Source organism: Alligator sinensis, unplaced genomic scaffold (genome assembly GCF_000455745.1).
Source record: "Alligator sinensis unplaced genomic scaffold, ASM45574v1 scaffold365_1, whole genome shotgun sequence".
Lineage (NCBI taxonomy): Eukaryota > Metazoa > Chordata > Crocodylia > Alligatoridae > Alligator > Alligator sinensis.
Window position 1 is genome coordinate 875640 of NW_005842356.1, and position 26838 is coordinate 902477.

Sequence of the window (26838 nt, forward strand, 5' to 3'; positions counted from 1 at the left end):
TGCTGCCGCTCTGCGTGTGGCCACTGCTCTGGAACCGGCCACCACTACTCCCCGATGCAGTGTATTTTTAAAACGGGCCAGATTTTTGAGAATTCCAGAATCTTAAAAACCAGATTTATGAGGTTATCCTGTATTACTTTGAATTACAAAGAGCCTTTCAGATGTTCTCAGGGTACTTCAAAAATTCAATGCTCTGGCTCATGACATATTAGAATTAAAGATATAGTAATAACAGTACTTCACATAATTTGTCTCAAGTCATTTTGGAAGATGTATTTTTAATCATAGATTATATGAAAAAATAATAGTGGTTCTAATTGCAACCTTCTTCTTTTATAACCTAGGCTAAGCTTAGCCGATTATGTGAACAAGATAAAGTTGTACAAGCACTGGAAGAGAAACTTCAACAGCTACACAAGGAGAAAGTAGGACAATTATATTTATTACCTAATGTGGCTATTATTTTACATGCTTATTATCAGAACACTGATAACTGAAGTAAAAAGAAAATCAACTCAATGATGCAGAACATTAAAAATAATTCTTTTTATTATAATAGTACACGCTTGAGCAAGCTTTGCTATCAGCCAGTCAAGAGATAGAAATGAATGCAGATAATCCAGCCTCCATACAGAACGTTGTTTTACAGAGAGATGACTTGCAGAATGGACTGCTTAGTACATGCCGAGAAGTATCTCGAGCTACTGCAGTAAGTAATACAGTTTAGCCAGTAAAGCTCAGTGACATGCTAAGTGATTTCTCTTTCTGTTGATACTTTTAATTGGACTGTCTGCAGCCTTAAATAGTTCTCCCTTTACCTCCAGCTTCCTGTGGGGCAGCCGGAATAGATGGTCTTTTAATACAGTTGACAGACAGTTGTTTCTTTCTTACTTTTTTAGAAGGGGCAAATACATAGTAGCTTTCATTTTTTGAGATTAAGACTTGATTGTGAAGCAAACTGTAGAATGCAAGTGAGCAATAACTTACTGTAGAATGACGCAGATTTTCTCAGATACTGCACTCTAATTTATATTTCTCAGTGATGATATCATATTGGTACATATTAACATACAATAGACACAGCCAGAGAGCCTCTCAGTTCACAGACAGTTCTGTTTCTTTAGGTTAAAAGATCTGTTGGTACTACACTACTCGGTTGCTGCCCAGGTTTGGTAGCCTGATTCCTAGATCAGGGCTGTTCAACAGGCCGCCCATGGGCTACATCTAGACCTCAGGGGGTTAACTTGTGTTCTGTGGGGTCCAGGTCCAGGCATCATTCCCCACATCATTCCTCCTGCTGCTGCCACCAGGGTCTCTGTATTTGTTCTCCCTCTTCCAGCTTTTGCTCCCTGCCCCCACCCCTGCTGTTAATTAAGTCTTTTTTTGTTGTTGTTGCTAAAAATTGCTTAAGATTGAGCAAACCGGAGAAGGAAGTGGGGGGGGAGGCAGGGTGGAATTTGAGGAGCAGAGGTTTCCATCCATCTAGCATTTAGAGATTCACAAAAGTAAACTTATTGTTAATTGGTTAGTCTCAAGGACCCAAAAGGTAACTTCCCACGTTTTACTTTCTATGGAAAGACAAGGTAGAATAAGGTATAGAAAATCCAAACCCCTGGTTTGAGGCACATGCATCAGCCCTTCATCCCCCATCTTGTATGACTTTTTGTCAGGAGATGCTCAGGTGTGGACAGGTAACTGTTTGCTTTTCACCAGAGCAAAAAGGTGAAGATAATGGGACAAAAGATGTACTGAATGGCAATAGAAAATGGAAAACTTCATTCCTTGACTTTTTGGAGTTGGGAAAAATGTTCAGTTGCTTTTTGTGCAGTAGCCACAAAATACCTGGAGACCCCAAAACAAGGAACTTTGATTTGTTTAATATTTTCAGGAAGAGTTGCCCAGCTTTGGTTCTTTGAATATTAAAAATACACTATTGCATTCTGTATGACAAAATGGACAATGTTTAATGTGTTGCTGCGTCTTACAATCAAAACTCTGGTCTACTTTAATTTTATGAGAGAGTATGATTAAGATGGTCTGAAAAACCTCTTGAGGACAAATGGGTCTCTCTGTTCCTTATCTTGTTGTCCACAGAGGACAAATCAATTTGTTTGAGCTTTATTAAGTTCCAGTTGGAAGTGAAAACCTTTTCAAACAGAAGAAAAACATGTTTTCTAATTTGTTCAGGATGAGTATTCGTTATCTTCTGGACTTTGATAGCTGGACTAGTCAAAACAGTTGTAAGGTTTTTGTTTTTGAAAGGTCTGTTTTTAACTTGGATGAGAACACACATTTAGTATCGTAATGCTATTTCCCTTCTAAATTAAGGAGCTGGAAAGAGCTTGGAGAGAGTATGACAAATTAGAGTACGATGTAACAATCACAAGGAACCACATGAAGGAGCAGCTTGACCGACTTGGGGAAGTTCAGGTGAGGCTCGTCTTAACCTGAAGTGCTTTTAAATCATTTTCTTATGAAAGGCTAAAATAAACAACCTCTTTATTTCCTCTATGTGATTTTGGTTAAAGATGACTTACAAAGGGAAGGTAGGAGCTATGGGTTTATGTTCCCTTCCAGTGATTCAGTAGATACAAAAGATTTTGTTCTGTTTTACTTCGGAATTCTTGTATTTGCTGAGGACATCCTTAAATAAGTCATAGGATGGGAATTCTTTTCAGGCCTTAATTGAAGTTGAATGAATCATAGAAATTAGGGTTGGAAGAAACCTCAGGAGGTCATCTAATCCAAATCCTGCTCAAAGCTGGACTGTCCCTGACTAGATCATTCCAGCCAACGCTTTGTTGAGCCAGGTTTTAAAAACCTCAGAGGGTGGAGATTCCACCACCTCTAGATAACCTGTCCCAATGCTTCACCAGCTTCCTAGTGAGAGAGTTTTTCCTAATAGCCAACATAAACTTCCCTTGCTGCGATTTGAGACCATTGCTTACTATGCTATCATCTTAGATAGTTAGCACGCAAATTGTTTCTCCTAAGTGTTTATCAGGCAACCGAGTTAACTATGTGCTCGAAATAACAAAGAAACATGATTGATCACGCTGAATAAAAATGCTTTCCCTTCTTACACAGGTGTTAATGGTTGGTATGTTTGCTGTCTTCCTAGTATTTTTTGGATGCCAGTGTAGAGGTCTGGCTAACTTATGTCCTGAACTTTTCAAATAATAAGGAACACTAAAAAACAATAAGCCCATCAGGTGCAGGGTCCCAGACTCGGGGGCATATGGTGCCCCCCTGCGACTGGGAGCTCAGTTCAGTTGACATGGTGTGCACCAGCAGCTGGGAGCCCCAGCAGCTGAACTGGGCTCCCAGCTTTAGTGTGCGATAGGAACCAGCATATGATGATAATGATGTGATGGGAACCAGCCACAAAGTTATTATACATTGTTGTGGAATAACTTCGTGGCTTATTTCTTTTTTTATGATGCCATTAATGGCTTCAACATGCAGCCAGGTCACAACTTAAGATGTGATTAGCTGGTTAATGTGAAATGTTTGACAGGAACCTAAAACACAACAAAGGTAACTAATAAACAGATAGGTATTGTGTGTCATCAGATGACTAAATCTTGCCACAGACTTTGGCCAGCTATTTATTTCAGTTGCTGAAATTTCTAACCTTTTACTCCAGGTAAACACACTGCTGCTTATCTCTTTTGCTGGCTGCTTCCTCATTTAAATACGGATTTTCGCCTCTTAACACCCAGCCAGTTCCTTGATTTATGTTCCATATATGATAGTCATGGTCCCTTAAATGTCTGTCAGATCCACCCATCAGTCTGTATTGTTGGTGTTCCCTCCTGGCCAGTGACAGATGTGCAAGCAGTTCAACATGTACACAATTATCCTACTGAACAGAGCTGCTTTAGTTAGCTCAGTAGTGAATTCCCCAGTTTCCATTCTGCATTGGATATTCAGAGATCTTGTCTTCCTGTGTCACTAGCCAAGCTGTCAGAATGCTTCACCTCTCTCTTGGAGGATGAGATATGCAAAGCTTCTGTCAGGCCTGCAGTAGGCCACAGGGACGTCTTAACTATCAGTTGCTGTGATGGCAGCTCTTCCATTAACCACTAACCTCCATAACATCTTATCACTTATCAATGTGAGATGGGAGAGTCCTAATCATATTGCTTCCTAAACCTTAGTTTTCTCTTGTGTTTGTGATGTTGTCTGAAAATTAAAATCCATATTCTCCAGATATATACATACCCATATATAATGTTTCCTTACTGCAGACTGAGTCAGCAGGTATACAGCGAGCTCAGATTCAGAAAGAACTATGGAGAATTCAAGATGTCATGGAAGGTTTGAGCAAGCATAAACAGCAAAGAAGTTCTACAGAGGCGGGTAAATTGGCCACTTTCATCTCTTAACACTAACATTGTATTGTGTTGTTCTTCTAAGGGGCAAAGTTTCTATCTTCTTTTGCTTAATTGAAAAGTGAAAAAAAAAGCAGCAACTGAATTTAATTACCATTTTAAATTAGCATCTGAGCTTATGGGCAATAGAGGCTGGCTTCTGTGCTAGTGTTTGTTACTCACTGAAAACACATTTTCATGTTCTTCTTTTCTTTTGAACAGGTATCATTGTATCCAAGCCTTTTTCAACTATTAAGTATAAAAATGAGGTATGATTTTTTGCACCTTTTAGTATTGCTGAATTTCTAAATTATAAATGTGACTAGAAATTACTTTTCAACTGGTTTAAAGATGTTTGGCATGCATATTTAGTATTTTTAAATAGGCATGTCTATTACCGAACTACGGAATTGATTCTCAACAGTAAAGTTCCAGATAGGGATTCTTGAATTGTTAGTTGTTCTGTGACTTCTCATTCTTACCAATTCATGTTTCTCTCTCCCCATTCCTTACCTCTTCCTGTCCCCAGGCTCCCACCCCAAAAATGTGAACCCTGTATTTCCCCCCACACACGCACGCACATTTCATGTAGAAAAACATATTGCTTTACATGTCTTTTCTCATATGCAGCCTGGTTCTCAGAAGGCCTGATCATCCACCATCATTTGAAATGTTTAACCCCTCTGAAAACCAGGCATATAATGTCTAGAAATCATAGCTTTAAAGGGACATTGTCATGTTTGTCTTGCATTCAAAATTTAAATTGGCTTTTAAAGATTTTCGAAAACCTAATGTACAGGGAAATCTTTTAATACTGAATTTCAGGGAAAACAGATGCATAATTAAATCATTGAGTTCAGATGTATTCGTGAGGAGCATAAAATTCAAATGATGAAACTGCAGATATAACTAGCTGCATGACATGGAGAAAGTAAGTAGTGTAAATCGTGAAAATGAGATTTTAAAAAGTATTCTAATCTTAAATCATGGTGCTATAACACAATTAAGTTTATCATCTCTCTTTAGCATGACAATGTCTCTTTAGTTCCAAAATATGAATCTGATACAGCTATAGTAATATACTTTTTAAGAGTTATATATAATTGTAACAGGTGTACACATCTAAATAAGGTGACTATTCTACAATCTTTAGGAAGAGGAAGTAGTCCCACCTCGTCCTCCACTCCCTCGGTCCTATGACTTTACAGAGCATCCTCCCATAATCCCCCCTCTGCCCAGTGATAGCAGCTCCTTGCTCTGTTATAGCAGGGGCCCAGTACATCTGCTGGAAGAAAAGAAGATTCACCAAGTTCAAGGATATCAGAGAAATGGATCTCACTGTGTAAGTGGCTTAAATTGCCACATTGTACTTCAAGCATTTCCCCCCTTCCTTTGCACTGTCACTATTTTATTTTGACATCTGGCTGCTTCTGTGTCATGGAATTTCTTTTTTAGCTAATCAGTTTTATTTTTAGATGCATCATTTGTGTTTGACATTTTCATTAGTCCTGCATATATAAATCTGTTCTAAGATGTATAGTTTGTTTTATATTGCACCAAAGCAAATCTCCCGGGATGATTGCATGCATTTGGTCAGTTTTCCAAAATCAGGTTTTTCTGAAATCTTACAAAAGTGTGCAAACACTAGTCTTAAGTCATGTGTTTGCCAAACCCTTTTAAAGGTAGCTCTTGTTTCTTAGGACTCAATATTACATAATAATGGTAAGTTTGCTCCTTCCCATTTTGGGCCATATTTTGTTTATCTTTCAGAAATCAGCAGCCACTGTTTCATGTTAATGGTGAATTGAATACTGCTACATTATCCCTTGAGCAGTGAAAAGTTATTTTTAAAATAGTGTTACATTAGAACAAAAATCACCAGCACAATTGATGTTTCCACTACTTTAACTGGAGTTTATGTCCATTTTATGATTCTCATCCTCTAGGCTCCTGATTATAGACTTTATAAGAGTGAACCAGAGTTAACAACAGTGGCAGAAGTTGATGAATCTAATGGAGAAGAAAAGATTGAACCAGTTTCAGAGTCAGAAACTTCTACGGCTAAAGGTTGGTACTTAAGCGTGCTACTTCCCAACTGTTTTTCAGGATGTTACTCAAGCAATACAAAATCTTGTAACTAACTATAGGAACCACATCATTGTTTGTTTTTTAGTTTATGTATTAATTCGACTAAAAAAACCTTGACAGTAAGATGATCATTTAGTTACATGTTAAGGAAAGGTTGTCACTCGGTAAAACCACAATAAAATCAAATATTTAGCTTGACAGCACCCCTGAAATCCTTATTGACATTGTGTCTCATCACATCACTCATATTCCACACGCACTGCTCTCTTGAACAATTACCCGTTTTCTGTCCTAACCTTTGAACAATTATTTGGTTCTTGAATCCAACTCTCAACTTTGTCACTGGAATGTCTAAAATGGCAGCACCACAGAATGTTCAGACTCATGAGACAAGGAAACAATGTATTTTTCTTGTTTTAATCTAGTAATTGTTGAATTGCCTTCTGTCTTGTTGGGTATACTCCCAATAAAGATCCTTGCAGTGGCTGAATGCTTCTGATTCTCTTCTTCATCCAACCCCCATGGAAGCTATTCATTGCTCAGTCTAATCCTTCACTGGGAACGCTCTCACTTAAAGAATCTGATATCCTTGGTAACAATGTATAAAACAGCTTGTTGAATCGTGACTTCTGAAAATGCAATTGTCAAGATCTTCTCAATATTAGAAGTATGTGTTGAATACCTCCACAAATCCAAACTGGGGAATATCTGAGCAAGGTGCATAAAAGCCTGTAGTGGCCTCTGCCAGCAAGTCGCTCCTTTTTTGTCTTGTTCTGTTGACATTTCAGGACATCCTGGTGTTTTGCTTCTTGGCTGAATTTGGCCATAAGATAGTGCTGGAAATAAATCCCGACCTATACACTCCTAACCCAGAAATGAGGCGATAATAATGCCTCCACCACTTCTTTTGAAGTGCACCAGAAACAAAGATCTTGAGAGTAGTGTTTTGGAATATCTCTGGAGTGTGTCTCATGCCTCAGTCTTGGGTTTGGAGCATGCACAGTGGAGGTGGGCAGGTGAGGCTTTGTATTTTGGCAGCAGCATCGGGAGCAACCAGAGAATTATTCCTATCCCACCCTGCTTGAATCTAAAAAACTATTAATAGTACAAAATGAATGAGTCTTGCATGTTCCTGCTGCTTTTTGTGACTTAGTTTTAAGGTTAAGTAGACACAAACCGTTTTTCAGGGACTTGAGTTGGCTGGAATAGGATCACATGTAGGTGACTAAGTACCCCTTAAATGATATATGATGTGGCCATAACAGTCGGAGAACTACTTGAGTTTCAGATATTTAAAGAGTACCATCCATGATCACTGTGAAATCAAAAAGGACTAAATAAAGCAATCTCATGGTGATTCTTTCTTTAGCCTTCTGTGATATTTATCTTGATCCATCAATGAAGAAGTAATACGATTGTCTCCCAGAATAATAGGTGACGCTAAAGTTTCTTATCTGAAACAGATGTTTTGAAAAGTTACTATGACCCTCCATGCAGGCAAATGGAGGGAGACTTCTTCCACATCAGCTGATGGTGGTAGTTTTATAGTAGTGGTTTCTAACTGTGTTTTGCTAGTTCTGTCCATACTGGTGAATACTTTGATTTTTTTATTTGTTTTATTTGTTTTTTGTTGTTGTTTGTTCTGACTTCAAAAAAAAAAAGAAAAGCAGAAAAATCCCCACAATGCTAGAAAAGGAATAACCAGTCAGTTCTTCATTATGCTCTACATCCAGCACAGTGTATAGTTAACTATGTATTGATTTGATATCTGCGTGGTTTCGATAAGCCTTTTTTTTCTGTTCCTTTGTATCCCCGATAGTTTCAGTAGAGGCAGAAGGGACACCAGTGGACTTTTGTAGGCAGCCACCTACTGCCCTATCTTCTGCTTCACTTCAAAGTAACATGGCTAACCACCTCTCTATTCAATTTACTTTGCACACTTTAGACTATCAGTCATTTTTTAACTTTCTTAATGAGTCCAATTGATCAAGTAACAAACATAACATATAAAGATCCAATTCTGTAATCTGTACATAAAGACCGATATTACCTTCCGTCAAGAATGCTTCCTTTAATTCATAGAGGAGAGCTTTGTGTTATTTTCTTCTTTTTCAGTCTTCAACAGTTCCTTTACTTTTCATGGTCATTGTTAAAATTGTGTTTCTTCATGTCTGTAACCTGCCCTCATTTCCCTTCGTTTTCCTCAGAACTCTGCATGATACAGGGCTCACTATCTTCTACCCATCTCTGCTTTAGATTTCAAATTCATTCCAAATTTGTTGGTGTGCGGGCCGGCTCCCGATCTCGGGGGCAAGCCGGGCCCGTCTTTGTGCACACAGGCTGTGGCCAGCAGCCCGGGCACGCGGGGCTGGAAAAAACCGCGGCGCGGTATGGTACGCTCGAGCTAGAATCAGTCACAGAGGCGTAATGGTTGATTGAAAAGATTATTTACTTACACCCAAGGTGGTCACGGTGTAGGCTGGTCAGCTTTCCAGGCACAGCTCCGCTTGAGTTCTTGGTGGAGGACTCTAATAGACTCAGTTCCTGACCCCGGAGCGGTTTAGGCTCCGTGGGTTCAACAATTCTCGTTCACGGAGCAGCTGAATCTCCGTGGGTTACTCGGTTCCCAGGTCCCCCGGAGCTGTTAAGACTCCGTGGGTTCGACAGTTGGGTCCATACGATAGGGATACGTCTGGACTGCGATCAGCGACGGGGAGAGGCTAGAGGTTATATGCCCCGGAGTTGTTAAGGCTCCGGGGGTTCGGTAAATAGGTCCTCCGGAGTTGTTGAAGCTCCGTGGGTTTGACAAATTAAACTTCTGTTGCCCTCTTAAGGAAAAAGCTGGGTTCGAGAGGATCAGCAGCGCTTAGAGATCCTCACGCTACTTTCCCGAACTCCACGTGCTTTCTCTCTCTCCGACTTGGGCGGAAACTACCCAAGCCTTTTGTATGGATGCAAAGAAGGCTACAGAACTGGCGGGAAAAGCTCCTGCACGCAGGTTCTTAATTGCAACAGAACGCTCCACCATGCAAAAGAGCTGCAATTTAGCGGGAACACAATTTAGCGATGCCGAAGCGCACACAGACAAAAAAACCCACAACTTTGGGTTGTGACAGTTGGCTTATAAAACTTGTATTTTCCTGCAATATTCAAAAAGTTTCTCCATTTTTTTTATTTAGGGTGGGTATAAGATTATTGTTCATCAAATCCCAGAAATTTCCACTAGATTTCTAAGTAAGCCTCTTTTCTTTTCTTTCTCCTCCATGGAATGTTGACTTGATAGGGCAACATTTCCAGTGCTAAAACTTCCCAAACTTTTTGAAATTATCAGTGATTTAGGAGAGTTGCTTCTCTTTCAGGCTTTTGTAGTTGTAATTCTTGTAGCTACAGTAAAATAAGTGATCAGTATTCTACAACTCTTAAGTGGTGTGAAAGAATTTTAAAATAGTTTTCTTCTTTATTGTCATAAATATGAATGTGTGAGGACTATTGTTCGATATGATCCCTAATATCTGATCCTATGCCTATAGCCCATTTTCTCATGAATGATTTTTTTCCTCTTTATGGCTATTTAAAATTGCTTTATGTAACACATACAATAGACGTGTGTTTCAAGGTGTGACCAATATTTTCACAGAGTGTCAGCTTTCCTCTAATGTCTTCTACCTTTCTTTGGGGGTGTGTTGAAAATTGTCTCAATTGGTATTGGAAAAATGGGATTTTAATGTCTCTTGTTTTATGTTGTATTTCTTCAAAATGTTTAAATATATACTGTTTTGAATAATTGTCCAAATTGCAGTATACGGATATATTCCCAGATACTAAAACTCCATACTAATTTATTAGGATTAAATTCAACATTATTACTTATAGATGGGGTGACCATACATCCCAATTTAGCCAGAACAGTCCTGGACTTCAGAAGCCAGACCCAACCGGTTGTTGAGAATTATAATAGAAAATACAGGAGGGGCACAGGGCACAGTCTGGCCAGGAGTCGGAGCAGCATGGAGCATCTTGCAGGTGGGCAGGCAGGCACTGCTGGCTACCAGGCAGCCCACCCCACCCCTGCTGACTTGTGAGAGTACAGGGGAAGGGGGAACACAACAGTGTCCCAGATGTCCTGGATTTCCTTATGGTCAGCCTACCTATAGATGGTAAAGATGACTAGTATGAGCTTAATTTCTTTTATGTATTATCCTATGTTTCCACTACTGCTGTCATAATGGGGTGGCCTGCAAGATTTCTTTAGCCCTGGTAACATCGAGTCTGACTGTTGGAAGAGTTTATTCTATCTTTACCCAGTACTTACTGTGAATTGATGTTATCTGATACACCAGCTTTCTAATTTGCCTGGCTTGATAATAATATTTAACATTTGGTCCCCTTTTTGCTAAGGTCTTTTCAGGATGGAAATTTTGAGTTGAGATTTCTTATTGCCCCAGATAAACTTAACTAGTCATTTTGAATGTTTCCTCTCTGTCAGCTATTTTCTTCTTGTTTGTCTCTTGTACATCAACAAGGAAGAGGAAAGTTCTAAAGACAGAAAGATAATGTAAAACCTCCAGCCCTGGAAATGACACAGGAAAGCTTTTATATGGTAAAGGACTATGGAGAAGAAAAATAAGTTTGTGCTCTACATTTATTACAACTTTATTATCTAAAGAAAAGATTGAAAGATTTGTTCAATTTTCTTGAGTTGGGTAGAGGCTCAGCTTTCCTTGGGCGTGCAAATTCAGGTCCTAGAGAGACTGTTTTAACACCTATTTAATGCCATTATTTAACTGAAGATTTAATATTTGGGGGAAATGAAGCTTAACTGGAGAGGTAGCAGCCTTCACTAAAGACAGTGAACTGTTCTCCAAGACCTATATGAATGCTTCCAAGAAAACCAAGGAAGACCATATTTAACTTTCTAGATGTGGTAGATGTTTGAGGTTAAACAAAAATAAGGGGTTACAATCTTTTTAAATAAAAATAATTCAGCTTTATTCATCATTAAGGTAAAAAGGAACACATTTAAGTTAGTTGCTTTTAACTCATTTGGTTAAGTAAGGACCAGGTTTCAGTTTGACAGGGGTTTCTTTAAACAGAAAAAGATAATTGCAGATATAGTAGTTAAGCATCAGAGTTTATGGTAAGTGAAACATTGACCACCTGTTAATGAATGGTTTCACATCCTGACAACCTATACTATCTAAGAAAAGCCATATGGCTTTGTGTGTGCTGTTAAATATAATAGTTAAGTTGCTGTTTTTGTTTTATAGGTTCACATTTTCTTGTTGGAGTTGTGCCTCCCCGAACCAAATCACCCACTCCAGAATCTTCAACGATAGCCTCTTATGTCACTTTAAGGAAAAACAAGAAGATAGATTTAAGAACGGTATTTAAAGTCAGTTTGAAAACTTTAAGATGTATAGCAATTTTTCTAAGTTCAGTTCATGGACCTGTTCTTTCCTTGAAAGCTGTATCTTGTTTTATTTGATCTAGTTTAAATAAAACATTGTGTTATCCTCAATTAAATGAAATGTAGCTCTTTAGCAGGCACAATATCTAAGGAAGGAATAGCATTATTTTAAAAGTTACTTTGACCAGAACACTGTTAGACTTCATTACATTTGAATTGGCAAAAAGCTACAGGTTTGTGAGAAAAGCAACTGAGCATGTAAGATTTTCTAATAGTCACAAGTATTACAGCTAGACAAGATGCTAAATAAGTGCTTTTCTTGCTTTGGGACTACAAGTCAATAGAACTATTAGCCTTGTTAAGGTAAAGCCCTGGTTTAGTTGATCAACATTTATTTTACAAATATATGCAGTTTTACTTCATTCCCTTCACAAACCTTTTCTAGATTACATATAGTATAAAAACTCAGAAATGGTGTTAAACTTAGTTAGTCTTGGCCTAAAAGCAAGATGTGTCCAGCTGTACTCATTCATAAAGCATAGTGCCAGAAGGAATTTTTAAATCATCTAATCTAATCTCCTGTGCTTGACAAGCAATTAAACTTCATCTAGCATCTGTATTTGAGTCCAGTACCTTTTATTTGACAGAGCATACCTCCTGTAAAGGCATCCAGTATTGATTTGAAGACATCAAGCAGTGTAGAATCCACCACTCCCCTTAGTAATTGTTCCAATAGTTAATCACCCTCATCATTTTCTCTATTAATATTTTTACCTTTCTTTCTACACTGAGTTTCTCTGATTTCAACTTCTAGCAGTTCGTTTTTATTATAACCTCGTCTACTAGATTGAAGCATTTGTTAAGTACCCAGTATTTTCCTCCCTGTCAAGCTAAACGGATTGAACAGGTAGTTCAGAACATTGCTTCATTTTGAAAGTGTTAAAAATTCTTCCCTTTTTAAGGAAAGACCAAGAAGTGCAGTGGAGCAGTTATGTCTGGCAGAAAGCACTCGGCCTCGAATGACTGTGGAGGAGCAGATGGAAAGAATAAAGCGGCACCAACAAGCTTGTCTCAGAGAGAAGAAAAAAGGAATAAATATTATTGGCATATCAGATCAGTCTCCTGCCCAAAGCCCATCTTTTTTCAGGGATAATCCATTTAAATTGACACAGGTATGCCAAAAGTCCCTTAGCATGCTGTAAATATGGTCAAATGACTGTTTAAGATTGCTTAACCGATTGCTTAAGTCAAACGGTGTGTAGTGATGGCATGGCTGTGGGATTTATTAATTTAATTTTTCATGTATAGCAGGATGCCAGAATTTTCCAGGGGCACAAATTGAAACAGAGAAAAAAGGAAGTTTTTCCAGTTTATAACTCAGCTAAGTGTCAACTGAATTTCATGGAATAAAGAACAGACACTTCTTTTACCCAACAATGCCAATATAAAAGGCCTTCAGTAAACCATAGAAATGTTAGACCTTTAAAAACAATGTGCAGGAATCTTTTATAGTGGAAAATATTGGGTAGTGTAAACTTAAGGATAACTATAGGCTCCCCTCCCTCTCAATGTATGATGTAGTTATAAAATGTATGGCTATCTACTATAAGCAACAAACTGCCACTGAAGTATTACAGTTGGTGGTTTTGCTGCACAAAAGTCAGGAAGCCCGAAGTTTAGGTTTCAAAAGAAATTAACTGTAATTGTATGTACAGTAGCAATATCTGTCATTATAGTAACAACCTGCCACAAAAATGTGAAGAAATGGGATGGTCAGCTCTTAGTTTGAGCATGTATAGTTGTTTTTTTTTGTGGACAAGATATTGTATGTCTTGAATAAGAACAGCAAGGTAGTATGCAGTAATGCCATTCAGTACCTCTGAGTATCATATTATCTTACAGAATCGAAGAAAGGATGATTTACTGTCTGGTAACATTAAGGAATTAGAGTGTGCCATCAGAGAGAATAATCTGGAACAAAATCATGAAACTCCTCTAGGAGAAATAGCACAACTAAAAGACAATAATGAACAACAACAGCATAATGTGGATTTTACCAAAAAGGTACTAAACTGTATTTAATACAAGTATCCTGGGGTGGAGAAAGCAGTATGTAGAGACTTCAGAAATAACATTTGCTGGGAATGATTAAATGGAGCAGGATTATAGAAAATGTTATTTAAATGCGCCAGTTTTTGTTGTAATATTTCAACAAAATACCCAAATTGTATCATACTGGTATATGATTGAAAGGTTGCTTCTCTTACTCAGACTTGCTTCGGCTTTTCTTCAATTCCATTTGATGTCACATTATGTCTTTCCCTCTTACTGTCACAACTAGCAAACGACAGGTTTGCTGGAACTTTGAAATCCCCCCTCCAAATGATTACAATGATTCCTCAAATCCTCAAATTTCCTACCCCCTTATTCAGTATGTACTTATGACTTCCTTAATGTGTTTTATGATTTCAATTTTTTTAAGTTGACAAAAACTGATGATCTCCTGTTGTCAGACACCTGTATTGTATCTGAGCCAAACGAAGTAAATGCTGGAGGGAAGGCAGAAAAACAAAAGAAACTGGAAAAAGCACATGAGATTGATGCCAGGTAAACAAAAAAATAAAGCTACATAACTCAAAGCAGCCATGATATTGGAGTTATCAGTTGATCTGGTCAAGCAGCTAGCTTAAAGGAGCCATAATTTAATTTTTATCTTTGTTAGAGTCATAGAAAAGTAGGACTGTGACCTTAGAGGCCAGGTACAGACATTACACTTTTTCTGGTTTAGGTGGTCGGAAACCAGTCTAAACCCGTAACGGGACAGAAGTTCAGAACACATAGACTGCTTTAAAAATGGCGAATCCCGGTCTAAGATAGACCTGGATCGATGTGGTATTAGACTTAATCGATCTAGGTTAGACCAGTGAATTAAACTTCCAATACCAGGTCCACTCATGAATCAAGGTAGGTTGCTGTCCACCGGCATTCCAGTTGCCTTTGAAGGCCTTGCTAGTCCCCCATTGACAGGGAGCCATGTGGGCTAGAAAAGCCTGTCATGCTTACTGCTGATGAGGGAGGGGGAATGGAAGGGGGATTGGCCATGTCTATCTCCCTATCACTGCCACCACTCTTGGGAGGCAAGAGAGGGCCTCTTGGTGGGTGTGCAGGACCCCATCAAAAGACCCCCATGCCTCCAGGGGGCGGGTGTAGGGACAACGAGCTGCACAGGTTGCAGATGTCTGTCATGCTGACTGCTGACGGGGGAGGAGGGGAGGAAAGGGGATTGGTTCCCTGTGTTATAGATCAATTGATTGAGCCAGGTTAAAAGTTGTTGGTTGTTGTTTTAATTTTCTGCCCCTTTGATTGCCATCAGGAGAGTTATCGAGGAGAGAGGGAGAGTGTGGGGCAGGGCAGTATGAGAGAGATGGAGTGTGAGAGCAAGGGAGATAGATGGGGAGAGTTTGCAAGGGTGAAAGAAAAATATTTTCAAATCATCTCCTTTTCTCTTTTTTTTTTCTTTTGCTTCCTTTCTCGGTTCTTTGCTTCTTTCTAAGCTCTTTGCATTGTGAAAGCTGCTGCCTGCTGCAGAAAGATGGAGACACCACTGCCATCCCCTTGCCAAGCAGCCAGGCTATGCTGGACTTCTCCTTTTTAATTGTTTTAAATTTCCCCCCTCCTGCCTCCACCATAATGATCATTTCCACCTGCCCCACTCTTGCAGTGCTGGGGAGCTGTGCCCCATTGTCCCCACAGTAGCCATTTTCCAGGCCAGCTGGAGTGGCTTTTCACTGTGCTTGGCCCCTCTGCTTCTCCATGCCACAGTGCGAGGGACTGGTGGGGGTGTAGGGGTGTGTGTGTGGGGTAGCGGGGTGAGTTGTAGGGGTGTGAGCTGAGGGTGACAGGTTCATGCAAGTCACTGCTTGGGGAATTTTTCCCTTCTACCCTGTGTGGACCCAGCTGCTTCCTGTTTCCCTGCTGCCCAAGACAGCTCCTGTTTTGAAACAAGAATAAAGCGAGTGCTCTCCCTTTCTGTGCAGGTGGTGGATACAGGGCTGTGTGTGGGCATCATGCTGTCATGGCCAATCCCCCTTTCTCCCTCCCCCATCAGCAGTCAGCATGATAGGCATCTGCAGCACATGTGGCTCCCCATCACTGCGCCTGCTCTCAGGAGGTATGGGGGTGTCTCAGTGGGCTCCCGCACATCCGCTGAGAGACCCCCAAGCTTCCCGTGAGCCAGATGTAGTGACAGGGAACAGACCAGGCTGGAGATGCCTGTCACTGACTCAGCAGTGCTTGGCAATCCCCAGCAGCCTGGGAGGTGTGCTTAAGCACCCCCACCCTCCTGGCCTTGGCCAGTGCAGGCAGTTTCATGCTCCCCCCCTCCAAATAGCGAACTTCTGTTATGTCACTCCTGACCTAAACTTAAAGCATCTACAGAAACATGCATAGGTTTGAGTGCTTCCGCCTCAGTCTTTTTAAATGTCTGTACCTAGCCAGAAGGTCATCTAGTCCGTTCCCCTGCTCCAGGCAGGATCATCCCTACCTAAATCATCCTAGGTAAATTTTCCCTTAACTTGCGCCTATTATCTTCCAAGGATGGGCATTCCACAACCTCTTTCCAGTGTTTAACCACCTGCATAGTGAGAAAATTCTTCCCAATATCCAACCTAAATTTCTGTTGCTGAAATTTAAGACCATTGCCCCTTGTCCTGGAGTAGTGGCCACAAAGAATAGTCTGTCACCATCTTCTTTAACTACTCTTCCATTAGTATTTGAAGATTATCACCCCCTCTCAGTCTTCTCTTTGCCAGACTAAATAATTCCAGTTCTTTTAGCTTTTCCTTGTAAATCACATTTCTCAGACCTTCAGGGATAATGAGCTAAATTCTGGGAGAACAACCCAAGACACTAAGGTGCAGTCCTAATCCTGCCACACATTCATTTTTAAAGTTTGGTGGAAACCAGCCACAAACATATTAAACAAAAACAAATGTGTAATATTTTTGTGGCTGGTTTCCCATCCTTTGACACCATTTATTGCCTGAACATGTGGCCAGATTACTATTTAAGACTCAGTCAATTGCATCACAAGTGTAGTGTCTGCCAGGGGCCTAAGAAATATGGGGCAATGAATGTGTTTTTGAGGACAGCCTTCTGCAGGAGATGGAGGTGTAGGCTTGGGGGGGAACTTTGAGGGGGAGGGTAGAACTATTTCCCCTGGATGTGAGGCCAGGACAGTTGGTGGGAATGGGTGGGTGGGGTAAACTGGTGTTTTTAAGTTCTGGGGGTTGGATATTTGGAGAGCCTGTTGTTTCTTACTTCATAGATTGCATGTCTTTTATTGTTAGTTGCCCGGAGAAGTTCTGTGTAGGATGGGATATAAATAAATAATAATACAGGTTTTTCTCATTAGCCCTTTTTAATTTGTATTTCTAGACAAACCCAGTGTCTGTTGGGGAACACAGACTTCTTCCTTCAAAGAAATGCAACATAACTCTGGAACTAAATGTGCTATGTTTAGCTATAGTGCTATATTCTGAATGCCTCTGAATTCTCTTCAAATTCCTAGCAGATTCATGTTTATTGGAAAAAACGTTATTTTAACCACCCTGTTGACACTAGGAATTCATTGAGGTTGTCTGCTGTGGATTGGTACTGAAGAGGGGCCTTGGACAACACTGATTTTTAGATCTTACTCAGCGGGGAAACATAAAGAACCATAAAATACCTTGGTGTAAAAGGCACTCCCCTGAACTGACTTTTGGGTCAGCTTTTCCCCCTGTCCTAGTTAGTGTTTTTCTTCACCACTAATACCTGAAACATTGCTGTTGCTGTCTCAGTTGCAGGCACAGTATATGCATCATGGAGAAGCACAATATGTATTTTGTTTTGAGATGCAGGAGGTATTCAATTATGTCCTCTGGGGTTAAATCTTTAATATCTTTCCTCTCTTCTGTAGAGCATACCACAAGCCTACTGTGAAACACTTTATCCAAGACTGAATGCTTTGAGAGCAAGCTTTCCATGTTTCACTGCTGCTCTGTATATAGAAGTCATCAACTAAAGAGCAGGCTTGACTTTTTGACCCACCCATCTGCCCCCATTCTTTCCTTGGGTACTTCTTCGAATTGAAATGTTTCAGAATCAGAAGAGTGCTGGAGCTTTGATGCATTTGATGGGACTGGAAGTTGGGCAAATGGGCCTTCCTGTAAATGCTGAGTGGGGCTGCCCCACAAAATCAGGACATTCTCACCACATTGTGCCCTTTACCTTTCCTGCTGCCTTTAATTTAACAGCGTGAGCACATAAACAAAAAAAACCTGTTCAGTCATCAGTTTATAGTTTTTACTCTGAAGTCTAATTTTATAAGGTAGAAACAAAAACTGAAACTTTTTCTTTTGAATTCAGGTTTTCAAAATTAGTGTATGTTATGGGAATGTGTATTTGATTTAAATACTTTGCAAGTCGCAGCATGGTCTTTTTGCTTCTTAATTGAAAAAAAATATGCAGTGTAATTCCAAACGAGATGTAAATGTAGTTAACACTTGAAATTAAGCTAGAATGTGCACTAAAAGTAGTGCCTTTTTTTAAAACTAGTTTGCAGAATGTGGCCTCAGTTGCAAACCACAAACCTGAAACTAGACCAGAAAAGAATGAAGCAGCTGGAGTTCAAGAACAAGAAGGGTTTAATTCTTCTTTTGAGTTATCAGTACAGACATTGGCAGGTATGGAAAATACATTTGATTAGTCGATTGCATGGAAGCATGAATTGAAATTAAATTTTACATACATGGCACATGTTCTGAGGTTATATTTTGATTGCTCTGAAATTCTAGGGTAGTCCAAAGAGAGCTGAGCTAACCTTGATTCCATATGCATATTTTTGCATCTCTGAGGTGTAAAACAGGTCTGACTAATTTCCCAGTAGATGACTCAGAAAAACCTTTGTTGGCCGAGACTCTTTTTTGGGGGGGACAAGCTCATTCAAGGATGAGAGAGTTTCCAATAACTGGGAAACGGGACAATTCCTGCCAAGGTGGTACAAACTCTTCTTCACTGACCCTCCCCAGTTCTTATTGGATTTTCAGCCTGCCTGCTTGCTGCTGGTCCCAGTCAGTTCTTAATGTTGCTGTTCATCTTCCTGTGCGTTCCAGTTAGAGATAAGATACTACAGTGATGAATACTGTATAGCTATTTAGTTCCCAATTCAGCCATCAGTTTATGGACCAGGAAGAGAGAACTTGTTCTGTCTGCCTGTGTCCATGTCTAAGGGAAGGATGGCAAAAACAGAGCACAGTGGGCACCTATACATGTGCTGTTTGTCTGCTCCATGTGCAATTTTGAAGTGCAGGGACACTTAAACTAAAGCTTATCAAAGCCACCATTTTGAAGCATGGGACGCTGAATACACGTGATGCTGTGGATGTTTTAATTAGAGTGACTCTTGAAAGTGCCCCCTCCATCCCAGAGCCCGATGTGCTTGAAGCACTTTTAGTGACACACCTTGCAAGAACAGAGTGTTGAGGGAATATCCACTCTCCTCTACCCACTTTTCCATATGCACATGCTACTATGAATGCACATGCTTGGCTGTCATGGCTTCAAAGTCTGGCTTTCCCATGGAAGTGCCAAGCACTGTTGGAGAAGCTTCTCACTGATGGGGCAAAACGTTTTAACTCCAAAGCAGATGAGATTCTGCTCATCCTTCAGAACTCCAGGTCCATTCTCAGGGTCTGGGACAGACATCGCATAAACTAGTTTGACCCAAATCAGTTCAGTCTGATACTACATTCAACCAGGTTCATCTCAAACCAGTTTCAGCCATTTTCAAACTGGTTTATGTGCACTGAACACCTGTTCTGTAACAGGTTTAAACCAGTTTCTGATCACTTAAACCAGTTTGTGTGTAATGTCTGTCCCTAGCCCAGGAGACTATGAGCAGGCTGAACCCATTTTCTTCTTTGCCATTCATGTACCACTCTCCAGAGTCCTCACGGACATGTTAGCACTTTCCTTCATAGATGGTTCCATCGACTCACCAATCTTTGGACAACAGGCAGAATCTTTAGCGCAGTAGTCCAAAAATTCAGCCCACTTCCTCCTTCCCACTTGTCCCACTCCTTTCCCTTTGGTACATTTCTGGCAGACACAGGCCATGTTACAGCAAGTGTTTCTGAGATACCATCATAGTTAGCTCTCCCTTGGCTGGGATGATATAGTGGGGGTTGTTCCTACTTTGAGCAGGGGGTTGGACTAAATGTAGATGACCTCCTGAGGTCCCTTCCAACCCTAATTTTCAATGATTCTATCACCCAAACAAGCATAGTGCCTACTCCCACTCAGATCCCACTTCCCTGTCCTTTCTTAGGGACTCTTCTCGCAAGATTTTTCTATCACAAAGGGGAAGAACGTTCTACAATGGTTAATTCCTGCTCTCAAAAAGGAAAGGAGAATGGTGTCCCATCACAATTAAGAAAATTTAACTCCTTTATCCACACATTCCAGTTCAGGGTAGTAGTACTGGCTGCCCTTATCCCCTCCCTGAAACCAGAAGACTGATTCACATCTCTTGGTTGTGAGGGAGCATAGTTTCACATTGCTTTTATGCCTTCATATAGAAAATGCATCCAATTCATGGTAATCCAGGACCACTACCAATGCAGAGTACTTCCATTTTGGAATTCTAATGGACCCAAAATGGCACAGGGTCTTTACAGTGATAATGATGTTTATCAAAGGAGCAGCTAGGGGAGGCACCTCCGTCACTGAGGGGGAGGAGAATTTCTGCACCGTCCTGTGCTTGTTCCATACCCTAGATCTCATAGTGCACATCCAAAAAATGAATCTGGTCTTTGTTCAAAGACTGGAGTTTTTATAGGGGGTCACTCTTGAACATGTCAGCCACCTTAGCATCCTCAAAACCAAATTGGTCTTTTCTGGATCCCATCACGCAGATTCAGTAAAATCCAGACAATAGTCAAGACTCAACTATCCATCCTAGGACACAGTTTCTTGCACCTATGTGATGCTACATACTGGATTACACTGATGCTCACAATTATGTTTAATATCCATCAGTTCTACTAGCTATGGAAATAACAGTTCCCTTGCTGCTCAGGTTCCTCTTCACTTGATGCAAGGATTATGAACAACTGCAGGAGGTTTTGTTTCTTCCAAGCATCATTGACAACTGTGAGGGGTGCCTCCCTGCTAGAATGAAGGGCACACATGAATGACCATCGAGTGCAAAGCTTACATACCAGTGTTCTGGAAGGCAGGGCAGTCTACAGAGCTTGCCTGATACTTGTACAGTAGAGTACCACATCAATTTTTTATATCAACAAACAAGGAATGAGAAAGATCTCTTCCCCTCCTTCAGAATACCTGAATGAACAGTCTCAGCAAGCATATAGGAGATCCTGAATCTGTCCTACGGGACATTTTCAGGTGGGGCCATCCAGAGATGAATGCCTTTGCCTCAGGTATCAACAAGAAGCGGATTTTTTGCTCCCTTTGTGACATTTGTCTCCTGTGGTAGGGAAATGGTCTTTCTGCCTTGTGCCTCTAATTGCGTAGGTGCTGTGCAACATGAGAAAGGACTCCACATGACCAATCCTACTGACTCTGGTCTGATCAGATAATTTATGTACACCTTCACCTTCTGCCAGTTGTTCCCAGTCTTTTTCTGCACTTTAGTGCACTTCTGGCTAGTTTGCAATCCCATTTCCAGTGTGAGTCTTGCCCCTATTATTAAATCTAGGTGCTAAAACCTAGCATGACTTCTAGGTTGGCAGCTGCTGCATTGTGCCATCACAGAGGTTCCTAATGCAGATACCGCATTCGGCAAATCAAGCCTGTGGTTACTGTTTGTATAGGATTCTGAAACTTGCTTTCACGTGTTTGGAGGCACTGCTTTGGAATTGCCTACATATGAACAAGGACTCAAAGGAGAAAGACAGGATATGCCCTAGTCTTGGATTTCCTTCAGATGTATTGTCCCTAAGTGCATTCTGCATCCTGTTGTCCTTCCTGTCTTGCTCAGAGCCCCTGGCATTTGGGGATTTTGCAATAGAGATGACCTGAGCAGCAGGAAGTGCACATTAGTCTTCATAACCTGGTTCATGTCTCTGTCTAATAACCTAAGTAAAGAATCCCCTTCATATTTTAAAAATAGAAGTCCCACCTCCTCCATACTGCAAGCGACTCCCTCCTGTGTCATGTATGTTCCATGGCCATTGCACCAATATGTGTGTAAACACATGCCTTCCTTCAGAACTGTCAGAAGTAATGTTAATTTGGTTGTGTAATGCTGGCTAAAAACAGTTATTTTATCATTTTTAGCTTTTGTGTTATGATTATTTTGTTTGAAATAATAGCTTCAAGTTGGTTAAGCCTTTTGTGAATTTTATTCTTGATTTTCCTTATGTGATTTGCAGTGAAAAGTCTGTCCTCTTCACCAGAGTCCCCATCATCACCAGCTCCATCAGCCCAACCACAGCTCACTGAAGGATCACATTTCATGTGTGTATAGCTACCAGAGAAGTATGTCTTTTTTTTGTACCCACCATCTTAAGTATTTTCTTGTTCTTTCTCAGAAATTTTGGTAGGCAAGGTGGATGTAGCTGAGATGTTAAATATGTCCAACTGTCAGGAAATTTAAATAGAGAAGTGCATTGATTACTTGCAGATAATCCATAATATTCAGATAGGTTGATAGTATGTAAAGATGGAGAAGACCAGTTAGATCATCAAGCCTAGTTCCCTATAATGGCATCAGAATAGTCCCTTGATAAGTATGAGATGCTAGGCTGTAAAGAAATACATAATTACATAAGATAGAAGTGTCAGTGTTCAACTGGAGTAGCACCTAAAGGCTTCAGTCAGGATCAGAGCGCTGTTGAATTAGGCGTGTACTGCAGAAAGATATGATCTACACTCAGGAAAGTTTGTCATTTCAGACAAGACACGGCAATGAGTGTGATGTTACAAATAATAGAAGGAAAAAGGAGGAGGAGGAGGAGGGTAGCAGTAATAAAACCATGTCACAGACCCCTTTGCAGGGTAACCCTAGAGCCCCACTTTTCTCCCTGCTGTCCTAGCTTGCAGACATTTATTCCAAAGGATGGGACCAAGGTTTGCCCTGGGGTAATTCCCTTAGGCCTCCCGTCCACTCCCCTTATACTGGATCTCACAGCTACAGCAAGGGAATCTTTGCCCACTCCAGGTGATTACCCTTTGATTTGTGAAAGAATTATAGGGCTAGCTTGGAGTATCATTTTTCCTAAGACTTGGTTTCGCCACAGGCAACCAGTAAGGTAGCAACATGACAAAAGGATTTATTGCAAATATTCATAAATGTTAGGTATGTACATATATATTATGGATCCTTAAGTAGGACAAGCATGAATCAAAAACACTTTTATTTTGCACAAAACTAAAGTTCAGTGAACTGGCTAGAGCCAGCGTGGCTGGTTTAGAGCTCTGCTAATCCACATGTAGATTGGCTGTAGCAGTTCTGTCAAGAGAAGGAGCCAGTCACCTTTTGAGTAGTCTACCTGTGACATCAAGCTGGTCTTGACACCCATGTCAATACCGAGATTATCAGATCCATTTTCTCCATAGTTATGCCAGACTGAACTGCAGTTAGCAGAGGAGAAAAGCTGGTATTGCATTCTGTTTTATTGCCTTGTGTTCTACCCTGACCCCTGCTATTGCTGTGTGTGTGTCAGTTAAGGTGGCCGTATATCTTGATAGTGTTGCTACCTTAAATATGGCATTTACACAAGTAATGCTGTAATCACTGATGACAAACATAATGCATTCTTGGGATGTTATAACAAGAAACAATTTTCTGCTTCTAGGTCCTTAGTCTTTGTGAGGTCAGCAATTTCAAGAAACAAAAAAAATAGTTGCCCTCAAACAGTTATTCATTGTCTGAATTGAATTAGAGGCACTAGTTCATTCCGAAGCATACACATCACAAGTGTAATTGATGCATTTGTTAAGTCTCATCAGAGTGCCCCAGCACTGAATAGGCACTAGAGATCTGGGTCCACATACGTGTTGAAATGCAGTACTACTGTTCCCAGTGTGCTTACTCTGAGTGAAGTCTTTCTCCCGGGTTGTCCAACTAGCACATTACTTAGGCACAAACTTATTGCAAATGCCTGTTAAATGTGGGATAAATTAATAATATTGTATAAAAAACTGTAATTTCCAAGTGTAAAGTAGCTAGAATATGGGACTAACCTGAGCTTTTAAAATTTCTCCTGACTTACAGGAAGGGAGTCTCTTATTTTAATGTAGGAATTCTGTTGCTCAGTAGAATTCAATTTGCTGGGAAATATGTATCAGTAGAGATAATTTCTAAGTTGAGTGTTAGTCATAGCTGAGTGATTTTTTTTTTTTTTTTTTTTTTTTTTTTTTTTTTTTTTTTTTTTTTTAAGGCAGCATCTGGAAAATGCATGACGCGGATGATGAAGTAATACCTATATATAGTTTTTACAGACAGTAAAGTGATACTCCTGGCATGATGGAAGTAGAATCTGACATAGGAAAACTGCAATATATGATATCCTGGAACTACGAAAAGAGAACTCATTGAGAAGGCTACTTTCTATGCCATGGCTCTGATATCATAGAGACATATTTTTGGATCTCTATCAATAGCATATTGTTACATTTTAAGCACATGGATAAAAAGTTTAATGGAGTGATGATAAATTTTATATAGTACCTTTCATCCCTGAGTTCTTTAAATCCTTTACTAAATAACTGTCAGCAGCAACTGGAAATGCATTACTTCTGGATGGAATACATTACCTCTGGAGGGGAATACATCCCATACGCACTACAGCACAGCAAATGAAGAATACTGTATCCTGTTTCTCGTCTGCCCTTAGGTGAAACATTCAGGGACTTTGCTATTGCTGTTTATTTGATGTGGAAGGCAGTCTGATATAGTGATAAATAATGCACAGCAGTATAAAACTCTTAGATAGTTCCTCGTACAAAAATATCTGTTTGATTCAGTTTACATGTGTTCATTGCCTCAAAATAGCCTTAATGCATCAAGAAAAAGGTTTCAGAAACAGTTTTATTTTCTAGATGCTTTAATATATTGTGTTAATAACTATTACCACAGTGTGCTCAGAAACTTCTAATCCCAAGAATTACTTTATACAATATTCTAGTTTTGGTAAAATAAAGTAACTAGTTCCATGTCTGTCTTTCAGCTGTAACAGCTTCTATTGAAACAATTCATGGCTGAGATGTATGGACGTGTGGAAATGTAAGAAGATATTGTACAGTATATTTTAAATCTATGAAATTCATAGTTCTGATGCTTTTGACTGCAGAGCATCATTTTATCACCTCCTGGAAAATGTTTATTCCAAGACAGCTTTAATGGCCCATATGTACACTCAACAATCTGAAGATTATTCTTCTGATACCAGCTTGCTGCTATGATTTCCATGCACATACGTAAAGGTTCTTGTAAATGTGCGGTCCACTGTCAGAACCTTAGCTGACGTTTTCCAAAATTGAATTTTTTGGTTAATTATGGTATCATTTAAGTTTTCATTTTTGCTTCTTTTAGGTACATACAGAATCGGTTACTTTTGCATATTGCCACTAAACCTGGTTTTACACTTTCTAGACACTACAAGATATTGTTTTAACTTTTGATTTGTAAATTTTTTTATATAAATATATATATATATATATATTTAAAATGTGCCATTTTTATTATTGCTGAGTAAAGTATGTCCTGTTTCTGCTGTAATTATTTCTCAGTCGGGTTGCAACGTCAGCAGTTACTGCCACACTGTTGTCAACATATACACGAATGTTAGTGCTTACTTTTTCTTAAATAAATGAAGTTGTAGGTATTTTGAGGTACTGGGCTTTTACTTGGTTGGAATAGGGTGTGTACAGCAATAAGCAGGTTTTCAATCCAGTACTTAGTTTGTGTACAAATGTAATTATGTTCATTGTGTATATATTATACAATGAGCGCATACAATGTAAGTATAAGAAGCCACTTACTGTTGTTCAAATGCAAATGTTCATATCTCATTTATTTTATATCATGTTAAATAAATGTTGATGTTCTTAAGGAATTGTATGGGCAGTATATTTTCCAGCCTATAGATATCACACAGTGCACTCAGTTTCTTTGTGTGAGGAATTCAGTGTTTTGTGTTGCAGTAGAGACACCACCTACCAGATAGAGTAACACATGACAGATTCTTAAGGGGTCCAGTCTTTTTCTGTTGGCAGGAGCAGTGCCCACAGCACAGAGCAAAAGGGCAACCTCATGACTAGGAACTCAAAGTATGCAGGTTCAGCTCCTGTTTTCCAAGACTTCCTGGATGACCATGAAATCACAAGCAGGTCCAAGGAGGTGATCCTTCCCCTCTGTGACACTGGTCAGGCCGCAGCTGGAGTGCCGCGTCCAGTTCTGGGCACCGCACCTCAGGAGGGATGTGGACAGCATCGAGAGGGTCCAGAGGAGGGCCACCCGCATAATCAGGGAGCAGCAGGGCAGACCCTATGTGGAGAGGCTAAGGGACCTGAACCTGTTCAGCCTCCACAAGAGAAGGCTGAGAGGGGATCTGGTGGCTATCTATGAACTTGCCAAGGAGGACCAGCAGGCAATGGGAGAGTCCCTGTTCCCCCAAGCACTACCGGAAGTAACAAGGAATAACGGCCATAAGTTGACTGAGAGTAGATTCAGGCTAGGTATCAGGAGGCACTACTTCACAGTCAGGGCGACTACGATCTGGAACCAACTTCCAAGGGAAGTGGTGCGCGCCCCTACCCTGGGGGTCTTCAAAAGGAGGCTGGATAATCACCTAGCCGGGGTCGTTTGACCCCAGCATTCATTCCTGCCATGGCAGGGGGTTGGACTTGATGATCTGCTCAGTTCCCTTCTGACCCTACCAACTATGAAACTGAAAAGTCACT

The 26838-nt window shown here is 40.2% G+C and overlaps 1 protein-coding gene across 4 annotated transcripts in view; it reads left to right on the forward strand.

Moving 5' to 3' along the window:
• The window catches only part of PLEKHA5 (pleckstrin homology domain containing A5), a 277793-nt gene extending 251806 nt beyond the window's left edge, over window positions 1-25987 (forward strand). For 2 of the 4 annotated variants that reach the window (XM_025210566.1, XM_025210567.1), the window contains 13 exons: window positions 345-425; window positions 560-709; window positions 2329-2430; window positions 4251-4362; window positions 4596-4642; window positions 6320-6440; window positions 11729-11844; window positions 12831-13040; window positions 13771-13932; window positions 14351-14475; window positions 18466-18593; window positions 22305-22389; window positions 24650-25987. In XM_025210566.1, coding sequence (XP_025066351.1) covers window positions 345-425; window positions 560-709; window positions 2329-2430; window positions 4251-4362; window positions 4596-4642; window positions 6320-6440; window positions 11729-11844; window positions 12831-13040; window positions 13771-13932; window positions 14351-14475; window positions 18466-18593; window positions 22305-22389; window positions 24650-24770 — 1560 coding nt within the window. In that variant the 3' untranslated portion in view covers window positions 24771-25987. Of the gene's footprint in view, window positions 1-344; window positions 426-559; window positions 710-2328; window positions 2431-4250; window positions 4363-4595; window positions 4643-6319; window positions 6441-11728; window positions 11845-12830; window positions 13041-13770; window positions 13933-14350; window positions 14476-18465; window positions 18594-22304; window positions 22411-24314 lie in introns of all 4 variants that reach the window. The other 2 variants (XM_025210569.1, XM_025210568.1) reach the window with 2 other exon arrangements.
• The last annotated feature ends 851 nt before the right edge of the window (window positions 25988-26838 follow it).